The sequence below is a fragment of the Brassica rapa genome, chromosome A02 (assembly GCF_000309985.2).
Source record: "Brassica rapa cultivar Chiifu-401-42 chromosome A02, CAAS_Brap_v3.01, whole genome shotgun sequence".
NCBI lineage: Eukaryota > Viridiplantae > Streptophyta > Magnoliopsida > Brassicales > Brassicaceae > Brassica > Brassica rapa.
In genome coordinates this window covers 6,736,585-6,752,352 of record NC_024796.2, presented here as the reverse complement: position 1 = coordinate 6,752,352, position 15,768 = coordinate 6,736,585, and the positions used below count along the sequence as shown (strand labels likewise).

The window sequence follows — 15,768 nt, the reverse complement described above, 5'->3', positions numbered from 1 at the left end:
ATCAGCTTCACATGTCCTTCTAGCTCTTCCAAAATTCGAACACAGTAAAACACGATCACGAAAGCCTTCTGTAGTGAGAGATTCTGGTCATAGCCGTACTTTTTTTGAGAGGATTGGAATGATGAATTTAACAGGATAAGGCGTAACTTTATATAGTCGGAGATTCAGGAAAAGGAAGTGGAGGCATTCATTGATGAATTGTGAAAGGAATGGAGCTATTCTTAATGATTGCTTTAAAGACGACGTTTGGATTCAGCCTGATTTTGTAACATCTCCAGATTTTTCATCGCCGGTAAGATGAATTGTCGCAGAACATAGACAGCTAGAAGTTCTAATCTAAACGTCGGAGTCTCCTAGACGTACTCTACCTGACTATACATGGCCTAGTTTAGAGTGGAATAAAGGCCCATACAGATTTAAACCAATAATCTAATATCTAACCCATTAAAAACGAACCACAACACAGGTCGTAATCTTTTTTTCTTGAAACCGATTTTTTTCGTTTTATTTTTTAAGATGACACGTGGCGTCAGAAGCCCCTATCTTCTTGCTGATGTGGAGGCCTAAGGAGAGAGACAAGCCAACTTTATTATATAAGATACTAGGGATTAACCCGGGCTACGCCCGGGATTTTTATATTTTTCTAATTTAAGTTGTTAAATTATTTATATTTAGGTTATGATATATATTTATATAAATGTTAAGATGTATGTCATAATTAAAATTTATTTTTAAATTTTAACACGTTAAATTAACATATTTTTTTACTATTTAAATATTTTTTGTAATTTTATTGGCTATCTAGTTATCATATTTAGCAAAACTATCTGTTGAGTGTTGGAATAAATGTTTTAGATATTTAATTAAACTGCAGAGTATTTTCGGATCGACCACATGCTCAACAATCGATCAATCCGTAAAAAAGATGGTCGATCTTCTTGGCGAGGTAATTACAATTTTAGCAAAAATATCTTTGATTTTCAAATTTAAGTATATAACTATTCTTTTGAATATTATTTTTTTATTGTATTTTTTGATTAAATTATTGTATTATAATGTTTATGTAAATATTTTTTGTGATGTTTGAATTTGTGTTGTTCGTATACTTAACCTAGATGATATTGATGTTTAACCATTTGTTGTTTTTATTTATTTATTTTAATCAGAAATTGTTTTTATTTAAAAAAATTATTCATATATAATATAATAGTTTAAGTTTGGAAGATTAATCTATATATATAAATTATGTATATTTTTTAAAAAATAATTTAAGATATTATATATTGAGTAACTAAATTTCTTATCTTGAAAATAAAATATTTATATTTTTGTCTTCATGTTATACTCACCAATCCATCATTGATATTTATAACTCAGTATGTTTTTAAAAAAACTTAGTTTTAAGTAATAAACGAATTTAATAAATTAAATTCATCACCTATAATGTTCTCTAAACTATATTTGAAAACTCTCTAAAATTATATTTTAAGCATAATATTACTATTATTTAATTTTAAGCATAATATATGCAAAACCAACTTAAATTATATTTACAATAGGACTATCCTAAACCGGTTAATAAACCAAAAACAATATTAAACCAACATGAACCAATACCTGATTTGGCGAGGAAGGAAGTGTTTCAGGATAAACTCTTGAATGATTATTAACTGTAATGGTTTGATCATGAAAGAGTTAGTATGAATATTAACAATTGTAAGAATACCTTTGAGTCTATGAAAAGCAATTCAATTCCCATGAATAAGTTTGGCTTTTGGAAGTTGCGGGTTTCCCAACAATGAATCCACCTAACAAAAAATTTGTTGTCATAAAAAATCTCATTCAAGGTCATTAAAGATTTTTGGGACGGCAAAAGTTGATGGTGGAACCATTTTTTGCTCGAGTGCTTTGAAGTTTTCCTTGATAGAGTGAGGTTGATATTGATGGAATAATGAGTTTTATAGGGACTTTCTTGATGTAAAACTATACATTTTTTTTGTCTAATGTGGTATTTCCATTTTTATATAATTTACTACCATTTTAAGATAGATGTACAGTTTAAGATAGATGTTTAAATCTTAATGTACTTTTTCCATTTTTTTAAATGTTTATTTCCATTTCTTATATTTTAATTTACGTAATATCTATATTTTATATTTTAAAATAGATATTTAAATCTTAATGTACTTTTTCTATTTTTTAAAATTGTGTATTTACTTATATTATATATTTTACATTTTTAGATAGATGTTTAATGCTTAATGAAGTTTTTCCATTTTTTAAAAAAATTGTGTATTTACTTATTATTATATATATAATTCATATATTATATATTTACATTATTTACTTATTATTTATTTTCCTGTATATGTATTTCCATTTCTTGTACTTTTTATTTACTTAATATTTCTATTTTACATTTTAAGATAGATGTTTAAATCTTAATGTACGTTTTCCATTTTTTTTTAAATTGTATATTTCCATTTGTTATGCTTTCTATTTACTTAATATCTATATTTTAAATTTTAAGATATATTTTTAAATCTTAATGTAATTTTCCATTTTTTAAATTGGGTATTTACTTATATTATATATTTACTTATTTTTTTTTTATATTGTGTACTTCTATTTCTTATACTTTCTATTTACTAATAATTTTATATTTTAAGATAGATGTTTAAATACTAATGTACTTTTTCCATTTTTTTAAATTGTGTATTTCCTTTTCTTATACTTTCTATTTGCATAATATCTATATTTTACATTTTATGATAGATGTTTAAATCGTAATATACTTTTTCCATTGTTTTTAAGTTGTGTATTTCTTTTTCTTATACTTTCTATTTACTTAATATCTATATTTTACATTTTAAGATAGATGTTTAATATTTAATGTACTCTTTCCATTTTTTTAAAATTGTGCATTTACTTATTATTGTATATATAATTCGTATATTTATATATTTATAATATTTAATTATTATTTATTTTTCAATATATTGAGTATTTCTCTTTCTTATACTTTATATTTAGTTAATATCTATATTTTATATTTTAAGATAGATGTTTGAATCTTAATATATTTTTCCATTTTTAATGTAAAACGGCAATGTTTAATAGAAGAACTTGGACAAATAGTCAAATAGTTATATTTATGTTTTTTTTTATATAAAATTGAAATTTTACATTATGGAGATAAGCCGTTTTTTTTAGTGAAAAATGGTAATCTTACATATGTTTAATGTAGTTTTTTCCATTTTTTTATGTTGTATGTTTACATTTTATTGTTATTTTTAAATGTAAAATGGTAATTTACATATGTTTAATGTAGTATTTCCATTTTTTATGTTGTATGTTTACATATTATTTATTATTTTCGAAATTATATATAATGTTTTTTTTTACAAAATAGTAATGTTACATTATGAGATAAACCGTCTTTTTTTAGTGAAAAATGGTAATCTTACATATGTTTAATGTAGTTTTTCCATTTTTATGTTGTATGTTTACATATTATTTTTTTTAAAATAAAAATGTAAAATGGCAATATTACATTATGGAATTAAGCCGTCTTTTTTTTTAAGTGAAAATAGTAATTTTACATATGTTCAATGTAGTTTTTCCATTTTTTATGCTCTATGTTTCATATTATTTATAATTTTTAAAAATTAGTAATATTAAAATGTAAAACTATATTTTATGCCACGTGTCATCTTTCGGGAGAATTTTTTTTCGCTGATGTGGACGCTCTATGGAGCCTCAAAAGGTCCCTTTTTTTTAAATGTAAAATGGTAATTTTACATATGTTTAATGTAGTATTTCCATTTTTTATGTTGTATGTTTACATATTATTTATTATTTTCGAAATTATATATAATGTTTTTTTTTACAAAATAGTAATGTTACATTATGAAGATAAACCGTCTTTTTTTAGTGAAAAATGGTAATCTTACATATGTTTAATGTAGTTTTTCCATTTTTATGTTGTATGTTTACATATTATTTTTTTTAAAATAAAAATGTAAAATGGCAATATTACATTATGGAATTAAGCCGTCTTTTTTTTTAAGTGAAAATAGTAATTTTACATATGTTCAATGTAGTTTTTCCATTTTTTATGCTCTATGTTTCATATTATTTATAATTTTTAAAAATTAGTAATATTAAAATGTAAAACTATATTTTATGCCACGTGTCATCTTTCGGGAGAATTTTTTTTCGCTGATGTGGACGCTCTATGGAGCCTCAAAAGGTCCCTTTTATTAGTAAGGATTTTAAAAATTAGTAATATTAAAATGTAAAACTATATTTTATGGAATTAAGCCGTCTTTTTTTTTAAAGTGAAAAATAGTAATTTTACATATGTTCAATGTAGTTTTTCCATTTTTTATGCTCTATGTTTCATATTATTTATAATTTTTAAAAATTAGTAATATTAAAATGTAAAACTATATTTTATGCCACGTGTCATCTTTCGGAAGGATTTTTTTCCGCTGATGTGGATGTTCTATGGAGCCTCAAAAGGTCCTTTTTATTAGTAAGGATTCTAATTTCTAATAGAAAATCTGAACTTTCCCAATTTCAATATTTTCTATATTTTTTTTAAATGGGGATACCTCTCTTTTTTATCTCTCTTTTTTTGTTTGTTTCTATTTAAAAATCATAATAATATATTTTTAAGATGGTTGTGATGATCTGATATGTCTCTTTTTATTTACTAAAGAGTACTCCATCTGTTTTACCATATAAATGATTTTAAAAGTATATTTTCAAAGATATAAGTTATTTTTCTCTATAATTTTATATTTTATTGGATGATGTATAATCAATTATTTTTTGCAGTCTTTCTGATTAGTTAAATTATATTTAATTTATCTATTAAATAGTGGTTTTAGAAGATTAATAGTTTTTCTTCTTCAGAGTTTTATCTAAAATAACATATTTTGAAACAAAAGTAATACTTAGTTAAAACTTAAAATTTAAAACATGGAAAAGAGTAACTAAGCAAGGAGTTAAAACCATACAGTTTTGAGAAGAAAATGGAGACATGATTAAGCGAATGTTTAATCTAGATTTAAGCTAACAACTGCATAGTAGAGAGAGTATTAACAGATCAGATACCACAGTCTCCAACCGTAATCCTTTGCTACCTACTACCTACTCGGACCAGAATCTTCACTTTCCTGCAAAGTTTCTGTTTCCAGAGGTGGTTCCCTTATCACCATTGAGTTCATCCTTTCACCCGCATCCATTGAGTCATTCTCCTCCATGCACACTCCAGTTTCTGCCACATCCATGGAAGCATCCAAAAGACAAAAATGTTAAGAGTCAACGACAAGGTAGTAGCTTAGGAGAATCATTGTATTAAAGACTCATCCTTATTGGATGCAGTTTGTGTAAGAACAGGCTCAACCTCAGGTGAGATAGCAGTTTCTTTAGGAACTTCTGAGGCTAACACATCAGCCAGTTCAGTAGCCGGCTCAGTGAAAACAGGAACATTGCTGTCACTCCCTTTGACCGGCTCAACTATAAAAAAATCTGACGTCCACTCAGTTGCAGGAGTTTCTTTCTCAGTCCCATCGAGATCGATATCCAGCTCTTCTATTTTCTCCTGCATTGAAATACAAAAACAATGAGACTGAGGAAACTGTTCTGATCAAAGCTATTACACTTGCTTATATTTATTTTTACCCTTAGTTCTTCTATTTTCACAGCCAGCCTCTCAGCTTGTGGTCCGTTAGATTCCGAGACAGTACGTTGATCATGGTCAGAAATGATGGTGACCTTAGGATATAACCAAACAATTCAGATGGTAACACTCTTTCATTAGAGAAGTATTGTCGTTACATTACATTACCTTCTCGTCTCCAGCTCTAAGGGATAGCTTATCTATAAGATACGTAGCAACCTCTGTTTCCTGTTTTGTTGCACCCTTGTCACTAAGATCTTTAGTGCATGCTTCTCTAAGGCGCTGCTAATAAATGGCAAGCTGCTGATTAGAAAAGGGAAACGCAAAACCTTTAGAGGAATCAAATGCTCATTACCTTTAACGCACTGCTAGCTGCCAAGAATGCATAATTGAACACTTTTGGATTGATAGGATCATTCCAGAAAGCAAGCCATGTGACAGTAGTGTCATGCTTAATTTCTTTCCATCTGAAAAGAAACAACATTCTCAAAATCACGTCACAGAAAAAACAACAACGAATGTGTCTTCTTCCACAAGAAACACAAAAGATAAAAAATGACCTTTCACCAGGGGTAGGGCATTCTGGAATGGGTGCATCTTTACCAATGTTGATTGTAATATCACAAGGACGAATCCGTTTTTTGAGTTTCCCCATCTATAAAGTACATAATGCAGAGATAGCTGTAGAAGTTAGGGTAGCAAAGAAGAAAACTATTTCTAAGTGTAATGTGGACTAGAGAGCCCACCAACAGAACACATATAGTTCAAGAATAATATAAGAACAAAGGAAGCAACACATACCTTAGGATGGTCTCCCCGGGCACGAAACAAGCCTGGGGGTTCAACTCTGAAATTTACAGCCTGTAATATAGTTGCAACTTAATTAATGTCAGCAAATTCCAAAATGCCAAAGATATATTCCTATCAACAATGTGACAGTATTTACCTTCTCTTTGACGCCATCAAGAACTGCCCACATGTATTTCTCTCCCTGCTTTAATTTCTCCTCCTTCAGAATTCTTTTTTCCTGCACATCATTAGCATATTATTACATTATCAGCACCAACTTCAGGATAGCATATTAATAAGCTGTTATATTATTAGAAAATTATTATTTACTTCTGCATTCATTTGTTTCCTTATCTCAATGTCCTGCATATACCATTCATATATGGGACTGAAATCACAATCATCTAAGTTTCTAATCACATGGTCCTTTCCAAGTAGTTCCCTCCAATCATTCCAGAAATTCTCTCTAAACAATGGTTTGTTGTAATATTCCGTTTCTCTCATCTTTGCAAACATAGTGGCAACCTGGAGATAGAAATGAAGAAACTACGTAAGCAAAAAAATAATCAATCATGGGACAGAGACACTCTAAAAGAAAAGACAGAGAAAGGACCTCTTCTTGTTCAGGAGTTAAGTCAACTGGCTTTCCCTGATACAATATCTTAACCCCATGACATTTATATGGAGGTGGAAAAAGAACACCATTGTGCACTAGTGTTGTCCATTTCTTTTGCCCATCTCTAAAAGGTAACGCTTTAGAATCTTTCACGCATTTGTTCTTAGCTATCTTTCTGGATGAAGAAGCTATCATCTTACTAGCATTTGTCTTAGAGGATGATGATTTATTATTTGAGTAACCTGACCTCATCCTTGAGGCAATAGGGAGATGATCATCACCATCTGAGTTTTCTTCCCTAACAGTTGCTTGGTTAACTTTCAAAGGCTTGCATGCGTCTAGATTCTTCCCTTTGATATCTGGAGTAGCTGCGTTACCTAAAAGCTTAGGCCTCTTAACAAAGGATTGATTCGAAGAACTTCCCTTCTCAAGATGTCTCTTAGAAGGTGACTGAGAACTCTGCCCTTTAGGTTTTGAACCATTTCGTTTGATATTATCAACCAAAGGTCTCTTCTTGCTACTTGATGCAAACACGCTGATCTTTATCTGCACCGTCGATGACATTTGAACTTTAACCCTGGCACTCAAAGGCTTATCATCCTCACAACCCTCATCATTACTTTTGGACACAGATGGAGCTTTTTCCGAACAGTTCCTCATCTGCTGATCAACAAATGAAAAAGGAAAAATGTATAATTGCAACAGAACTTAATTTTTTTTGGTCAACCAAAACTGAACTAATACAGATTATTTTGGAAACTGTTGAGATTCGGTTCGAAACAAAAGCATCAGCACATTCAGATCAAACAAAAAGGGAACGTGCAACATCTTATTTTAAGACCGTAACAATAATTAAGGTCAAACTTCACAAGTTTTGTGTGTCAATGAATTGGATACGAGGAAAGAATGATGAAGATATAACGAGAAACCCTAACTTTTGAAAAAATAAATAAAAGAGTTTTGTAACAATTGAGCTTATATCGATCCATTCAAAATCAAATTGACAAAACTACTTTCGGCCACGATTAATCAGAGGACACTCCTCATGGGTCTCTTACCTCTCGTTTCTTGTGTTTCAGAGGATTGGTTTGTAAAAGGAGGATAAGAAGTTTCGAGGGTTATAATGATAGAGATATGAGTTGCGGATATTTAGTTTAGGGTTTAGATCACGAATCTATTTTTTCGCAGTGTATATCTTTGACCAAAAAAAAAGCATTGAATATCATATAAATGTAAATTAGCTCCTAAGAGCATTTACAATGTAAAATTCCATTTTTTCCTCCAAAATGAAGTAAAAATGAAAATAGAGTAAAATTGCTCTAAACTTATTCTATTTCTCACTCCATAATGGAGCGATGAATAAAAAAAATAGATTACTCCATTTATGAAGTGAGATATGAAGTTGTGTTGGAGCATTCCTTACTCAATATTTTTTTTATTCTATTTTAAAGGAGAAAATAGAATATAGATGGAAATGTCCTAAGCCCACAACCAAGACTGTCCAACCCTATAAATTACTAGATTTGGACTTAATTATATAAGCTCAAAAATTTAAGTTTATTGGACTTAACCCATTTGGAATTTTCTATTTTGGGGTTAAATCCGTTTAGGTTAGTGCTGGTTCGAAAACCCAAACTTATATTTTTATTTTTATATTTTATTTTATTTTTAACTATATCTTAAACAAATATAGAATCTATGTTAATATTTTAAACAAATATATAGAATTTCGATAACTATAGCGGCATCAAATTCTACTTTTATCATTAGTGTTCATGTCTTCAAACAAATGCAGAACTTGTCTCCTACCAAAACATGTTGAAGCAATAGTTTATACACATACCTAGTTGGAATAATTTATGTTTTGCGATCCATATATTTTTAAAATTTTATATTGATATATATATATATATATCAAAATTTTATTAAATATATATATCCGGATGATGATAAGAATATGGAAGAACATCCCAGTTAGGGCTGGGCAAATAAACCGAACCCGAAAATCCGAATCGAACCCGATCCGATAAAAATGAATCCGAACCGATTCGAACCCGACATAAATACCGAATGGATCCTGTTTTTTGGTATTTTGGGTTATGAGTATTATCCGAACCGAACCCGGACCTAAATGGATATCCGATAGAACCCGAAACATTTAAAATCACAAAAAGAACTTCTACCAAATATGATCTTAATTCTTAATATGTATCCAAAATACTTTAAGATATTATTGAACTTCTAAAATAATTATCTGTTACATGAAGGTTGATGGTGGAATGTGGCGGTTGATGCCTGAAGTTTTTAGATTTTGGTTTTGTTTTTATTGAATAATGTTTCTCATGTCATGAGAACTTATTTTTTGTTTTATGATTTCATTTATATGGTTTTCTTTATATCACTAACTATGTTTATCTTTCGCTTGATTTTGAATGATCACGTTTGATGTTTTTTCTTATTTTTTAATCGATTTTACTTATGTTTTGGCTATTAAAATATGTACAAATCATGTATTTTAAATCCGAAGAACCGATTTTATTTATGTTTTAGTTACAAAATAGATACAAATCAGGTATTTTTAAACCGAAGAACCGATTGGGACCCGAACCCGAAAGTATAATGGGTTATACCGGTTCTTTGAAGATTTACTAACCCCGACCCGAACCCGATAGAACCCGAACCGGTCACGAACCGAACTTTTATATAACCCGAATGGAGTTGATTTTGATAAACCCGAAAAACCGAAACCCGAATGGATAAAACCGAAACCCGATTGGGACCCCGAATGCCCATGCCTAATCCCAGTTTTGAACTTTTGATCTTACAATTTCTATTACTTGGAGCTGAAAGAATTTTGTTTTATTTATATTCGTTATTACTGTTTATTTGGTGTGTTAGGTAAGATATTTATTTTATTTTTGGATTTTATAAATATATTGAAGATTATTTAAATTATAATTAAATTAATTTTGGTTTTAAACTTAATTTATTTCATTTTTTTTTAAACCTGAAAATCCCAAATAGCTTAATAGCCCTTTTAGCGCCGACCGGAGGTTTAAAACACGGACCGGACTAAACCAGGGTTAGATATTTATAATCTTTGTAGATTTTGTACCAGATCGGATTAGCCCGATTGACACCCCTATGTATATAGTTAATGTTAAACATAAAAGAGAACTCAAGGGTCAGGATGAAAACAATATTTCATGATCATTTTATTTTCTAATGAGTGAAAATTATGGAGTGAAATCCATACTAAGGGTCTGATTAGTAATGGTTGTAGCTTTAAAACTTTTGCTGTAGAAAAAATCTGTAGATTTTTTGCTTTGGCTTTAGATTTTATTGCTGTAGAATTTTATGCAAAGCACTAAAAAATTGCTTTGGATATTTGGCTCTGCAGAGCACTTGTACAGCTGTAGGTTATTTTAAGAGCTGTGATTTAAAAAAAAAAATAAAGCTTGATTTCTCTGAATTTGGTGCTGTAGAAATAAATAGGGTTGTGGACATCACCTACAGCAACTACCAATCACCTCCTAATTCTTTGGAAGATATGAAAAAACCAAGTATTATTTTTCGGCTAACACAAAGTGCAAACACAATTCTCAACTTGTAACTGAAAATATAGTGAATGATATAGTTCATAAAGAATAATGTTATCATGTATATTGGTTTAAATAAAGGGCTAAGAACCTAAGTCCAAGTCTGAAATCCAATTAAGTGTGTATTTTGATTGCTGTTATATAGGCTAATGATCCAATCCAACTATTCTCATGATTTAGCATTGACTCAAAACTCATGTTTATAGCGCAGTGAATGGCACACTGCAAAAAAAAAAAAAAACAATGTTATCATGTTTGTCAAAATCTGGTGGTTCCTCATTCTTCATGTTTAAAAGGTATATATACTTGTTACCAGTTCAAAGATATATATAGTTGTGTTTGCTTTATCAAACTAAAAATCCATACCAGCGATGTTTAAAAATTTAATCCATAACTCAACGCAATAGAATGATTATTAATGAATATGTACGTTTTGAACAATTAATCCGACCTTACGAAAACTGTCGCTTAAAGAATCAATGAAAAACAACGATTCACGGCCTCGTCTCTCTATCACGTTGCTTCGTTTTAACTGAGAAAAAATAACAACTACTGCTAATACACACAAAACCCACTGTGAGCAACCGTGAATTGTATGAGACGCTTGCAACGGAGAGGAAAAGCGATGTGCATGAACAGAAAATCACAGAGGATAAAAATATAGGAAGGGCATTGGGGAACACAGCACACACTGGAAAAACAAATAGTAATCGAAAAACTCCAGCTTTGATTCTAGTTGATAAGAAGTAGCAGTAAGATACTGAGATTATTGCTGAAACCCATACTTTGTTGCAGTTCTTGCGTTCTTCCTTCATGTCCTAGATCTTCTTCCTTTTTGAGTTGCTGATGTTTTGAAATCACCTATGTTTTAAGTTTTTACTTGGATGATAAGCAATTGGAATAAAATATAAGGCATGTGGTTTTACAGGCAGATAGTGGATGAATATTCTGAGACTAAAGTCGAACTAGCTTTTGCTTCAACATGAATCCAAGTTCAGTTTAGTATTGTAATGCACATCGTATAAGTTTAAGTAACATTAAGGTAGCTTTTGTACGAGATGTCAAATTGTGTTAATGTGATAAAAAAAAATAACCAACTCGTTCGAGAACTAAAGTACTCATGAGAACTCAAATATCACATGTTTTTCATCTAATATTTGTTTTCTTAAGCTAAAAAATAATTAAATAACATTATTTAAATATTAATAATTCTTTTGTTTGAGATACTTTTTTGAAAATTTTACCACTAAAAGTGCTCTTAAATAAGGCTAACCAATTTTTATATTTTTCAACACTTGTCAAATTAAGGTTCTATATGCAGTGCGAACTTCATACCTTGTGAAAAAGACTTTAAATTTTAACCACTAGATCAAAATGCTTTCACTATTTGATTAATTAATTAAGCTAGTAATTTTAAGTTTTTTTTTCATGTTTTGAATGGTAACCAAGAGAATGATGAGGAACTTTTTTTTTTTTTTGTCACAAGAGAATGATGAGGAACACTATGTTTTTTAGCATTCCTTAAATTTTTTACCATTCACTAGGAATAGATTTTTTTTTCATTCCTCTTCATTCTTTTGTTGTTTGTAGAGAATTATAAAACAAATTTATTCTTTATTAATTTTAATAAGGAATCATCATTCCTCATCATTTTTTAAATTTTATTCTTACTCATTTTTTTCTTATCCGTTTCTATGATCCGGTCAACATTGAACTGGGATGTTAATAAGAGCGTTGTTGGGTAAAATCTGGTATTACAAAACGTTTATAACTTTCAGAGTAAAACCAATTGAAAACAACTGAACCAACTAGTGTTAACCAAACCCGTATCACAAATTGCGGAGTCGAATGAAAAAATGAGAAATAAACAACATATACAGTCTGACCATGAACATTAGGGTCGAAGAAGTCCAAGCCACTGGCTCATGGGGAGAATAATTGCCGAACCACATTAGACTTAATTCAACAGCAACTAAACATGTTGAATGAAATCTTTGAAGTCTTTTGGTAATCAAGCTGAAACCTGTTCCTACAATTGCCTCTTTCTTGTATTAGCTTCGTACTTGCCGGCCAATGAGTCAAAGAGAATCGCGGCGGCAACTCCACCTGCGAGATCGATCGTGTAGTGTCCTCTCGTCGCAAGCAGCCTGATCGACTGTAATACATTGAGGATGTCAAAAAGCATCGCAAGTCTCAACCTCTGCATCCTCCTCATGTCCAAAGATGCGATGGTCGCGCCTGCCACGTGACCCGAGAAAAAATAGAAGAACGAGAGGTTTCCTAGCGGGAAATCGATTGCTGATCCTAGATACTCCTGTAAACAAGATTGAAAAAAATATACAAGATTATATATCTGAATAGAGGAGCTAATCAACCTCAATTCAATCTATTGTTTGGGCATGTAAATACTAACTAGTATACCTAGACGAGATACATAAATAATTTATCTATACATAGAGTTTGGCTTACGTTATAAATCTTGTTCTTATGTCCAGTCAATCACCTCATTGAATTTTATTTTATTTTTAAAGATGAAGAAAGTTAAATAACAATTGGGGACCCAAAATAGTTTTATTATTTGATGATTATACTTAGCCTAAACGCCTTAAGTCAAATTAATCAGTATATACAATGGACTTACGTACAATATTTTTAAGTAAAACTACTACGTACAAATTAAACCTCTCTATGATAATACAATCTAACACTTTTATATCGAGAGTCCAGGATGTCAAAATATTTGGGAACTATAAAACTGCTTAACATTTAGACCAAAATAATCTATAAAACTGCTTTTTCAATAATGGTCAAGGGGGGGATCATATGTGCCTATAACGTTCTAGTATCTGATATTAATTGGTCAGTACTTGGACATCTAATTTGATTGAACATCACTAAACTATCAAAAGAATAATTGGTATATAGATATGTAGATGGGAACCTTTGAAAGAGGAAGCTGCGTACAGTAACCGAGAACACCGCGACAAGTGAAGAGGAATAAAGCCGTGATGGTGGCTCGTGGCCGTCCTTCTATTAACCATGTCCATGCAATATACGATACTTGCATCACTCCTAACACCTGCATGTCCACATCAATACAAGTAAATCTATCAGTAAATAAAAACATACAATGTTCTCTTTTTGAACAAAGAATCACAATTTTGTAAAAGGTATATCCTAAAATCCATATTTTCATATTTCTATTATTTGTAAATGTTATTAAAATCGAAGGGTCAAGTTTTATAAAAAAAACTTTGAAGGATGCTAACACTGAAAATATTATAGAATTTTTTTTTACGTTCATGGTTGCAAGTGGTGATATCTCAAATGAATTTAGTAACGAATCACTAGTATCCCTAAATGCATTGAAAATCATGAAAAATTTACCAAACTCAAATCAGTCAAGATATGTGGTTGGATACATCTCCATTAATATACTAGTAAGAGTTAAATGACAGAGAAGGAAACAAAATATTAGGTGATGTGAAAAGATTTTTTTCCAAAATTAATTTGCAATAATCAGGAATAAGAATAGTTTATGAAATATGATTTAAGAACTTCTATTGATGATAAATTATAAAAAAAAAACATCTAACTTATGATATAAAATAGAGATAGTGAAATGGCCTTAGGGTTTTAGTTTTCTTTGGCCGTCTATGATAAATTGCACATCTTCATAACAAAACATATATAATCATCATCTCGTTTGTATCTAATCTACTACACTATGAAAAATAAATATGGACATAATATAATAGTAATATAATATTTTATAAGTAATCAGAGCTTTTATTAGAGTTAGAATAAAAAGAAATTTGGGAATTGTTAAGAAAACAACACTATTTATGGTATCAAATCACATTTATATTAATTCTTTTGACCAAAAATAATTTACTTTGGTAATTGCACATCCACACATCATCATCTATCGAATTCACTCAAACCAATTCTTAGGACATACCGAGTTTAGAGCGGCCAAACCGGTGTTCAGATCCGGTGAAGAAGCCAAGATATGATGCAGAGACTCCGTGGCCACAAACCCAATATCGAACGGTGGAGAACTCTCGGAAACCATCTTGATCGAGGACTCCACGCTTACGACGAACAAGAATCCGGCCGCGAACAGACACGGTATCCAATGGTGTCTCATCACGTAGACAACGTCGCGCGCTCTCCACGTCATAAACGAAGGCTTGCTTCTCCATCCTCCTTCCTCAGTTCTCGTAGAAATGTCCATTTGAGACATTTTATTATTCCTTGTCTTTTTTTTGGGTCTGAAGAGTTTCGATAGAGAGAGAGAGAGGGAGAGAGAGAGAGAGAGAAAGAATTGAGAAGATTTCTTATATTTTTTCTAGAACATAATAACGTACAACTTTATTACACAAATGAGCGCTTCGATTTACTACCAAAACTGTGACGATTTGACTTATGTGTAATTATATCAGATCCCCAATCATAGGTGACGATTAGATATGGAAGTTATTACAACAGGGTCTTTGTGGACATTTTGTTCCGACATGTGTTCTTTTTATGTTGGTTGTTTCGAATGAATGAATTAAACCATTTCACCCAAAATAGAAAGTTTGAAAATATGCGTACCAAGATTGATTTTTTTTACCAAAAAAGAGATTGTTTTTTTTCTCTGGGGCAGGTTCCGATGTCTCTCTTTCGTTCGTGATATCAATTGTATCAGTGGGATCTACGATAGTACTCCTCCGTTTCATATTATATTACGGGGATGACTGGTTTTCCTGCTACCACCCGCAGTTTTTGCGGTTGGTAGCAGTTGTCGGTGGTTTGCAACAATCGCTCAAATCGCTCTAAACCGCTTTAAACCGCTCTCTGAATCTCATAAATTCAAAAGTTGGCTTCATCTAGCTTATGCGGTTGCGGGCGGTTGCGGGAGGGTAAAATTTTTTTCTTTTTTTTTAAACAATATATATACAAAAGTAAAAATATTTAATAAAAATTTAAAATTGAAATTATGAAAATTTTAAAATATATCTATTATATTTTAATTAATATTATAAAATTTTATGATAAAACAATTTCAATAAATTTTCAAAAATTAAAAT

At 30.3% G+C, this 15,768-nt stretch overlaps 2 protein-coding genes and 1 long non-coding RNA gene across 7 annotated transcripts; 1 reads left to right on the top strand and 2 right to left on the bottom strand.

The window, feature by feature from the left end:
- Window positions 1-4,606: 4,606 nt before the first annotated feature.
- LOC103851887 (DNA topoisomerase 1 beta-like) lies at window positions 4,607-9,132 on the bottom strand. Of its 5 annotated transcripts, none has more exons than XM_033283737.1 (9): window positions 8,153-9,132; window positions 7,092-7,754; window positions 6,809-7,003; window positions 6,636-6,716; window positions 6,491-6,550; window positions 6,045-6,344; window positions 5,858-5,974; window positions 5,692-5,784; window positions 4,607-5,611 (listed from the first exon to the last, which is right to left on the bottom strand). In XM_033283737.1, exons 2-9 carry the CDS (start codon window positions 7,752-7,754, stop codon window positions 5,357-5,359), a joined length of 1,764 nt encoding a protein of 587 aa, XP_033139628.1. In that variant the 5' UTR covers window positions 8,153-9,132; the 3' UTR covers window positions 4,607-5,356. The 5 variants fall into 5 exon arrangements, with proteins under 5 accessions (XP_033139628.1, XP_033139630.1, XP_033139631.1 ...); XM_033283739.1 differs by having other exon boundaries at window positions 4,607-5,284; window positions 5,414-5,611; window positions 7,092-9,086; XM_033283740.1 differs by having other exon boundaries at window positions 6,045-6,156; window positions 6,250-6,344; window positions 7,092-9,083.
- A 645-nt stretch (window positions 9,133-9,777) lies between these two features.
- LOC117131660 lies at window positions 9,778-12,564 on the top strand. Its single transcript, XR_004454755.1, has 2 exons — window positions 9,778-10,746; window positions 11,010-12,564. It is a non-coding gene; the product is annotated as an uncharacterized LOC117131660 (long non-coding RNA).
- On the bottom strand, window positions 11,952-15,566 carry LOC103851886 (phosphatidylcholine:diacylglycerol cholinephosphotransferase 1). Its single transcript, XM_009128760.3, has 3 exons — window positions 14,655-15,566; window positions 13,635-13,772; window positions 11,952-13,007 (listed from the first exon to the last, which is right to left on the bottom strand). Exons 1-3 carry the CDS (start codon window positions 14,937-14,939, stop codon window positions 12,723-12,725), a joined length of 708 nt encoding a protein of 235 aa, XP_009127008.1. The 5' UTR covers window positions 14,940-15,566; the 3' UTR covers window positions 11,952-12,722.
- Window positions 15,567-15,768: the final 202 nt, after the last annotated feature.

Bases quoted from the DNA above. Each gene is read 5' to 3' on its own strand.
- LOC103851887 (XM_033283737.1), bottom strand. From the start codon at position 7,754: ATGAGGAACTGTTCGGAAAAAGCTCCATCTGTGTCCAAAAGTAATGAT. The intron at 7,004-7,091 runs GTCCTTTCTCTG...TTCTATCTCCAG, and splicing joins TAACTCCTGAACAAGAAGAG to GTTGCCACTATGTTTGCAAA. The intron at 6,345-6,490 runs GTATGTGTTGCT...TGTACTTTATAG, and splicing joins CCCGGGGAGACCATCCTAAG to ATGGGGAAACTCAAAAAACG.
- LOC103851886 (XM_009128760.3), bottom strand. From the start codon at position 14,939: ATGTCTCAAATGGACATTTCTACGAGAACTGAGGAAGGAGGATGGAGA. The intron at 13,773-14,654 runs GTATGTCCTAAG...GTGGACATGCAG, and splicing joins GTTTGGCCGCTCTAAACTCG to GTGTTAGGAGTGATGCAAGT. The intron at 13,008-13,634 runs GTTCCCATCTAC...TCTTGTTTACAG, and splicing joins CGCAGCTTCCTCTTTCAAAG to GAGTATCTAGGATCAGCAAT.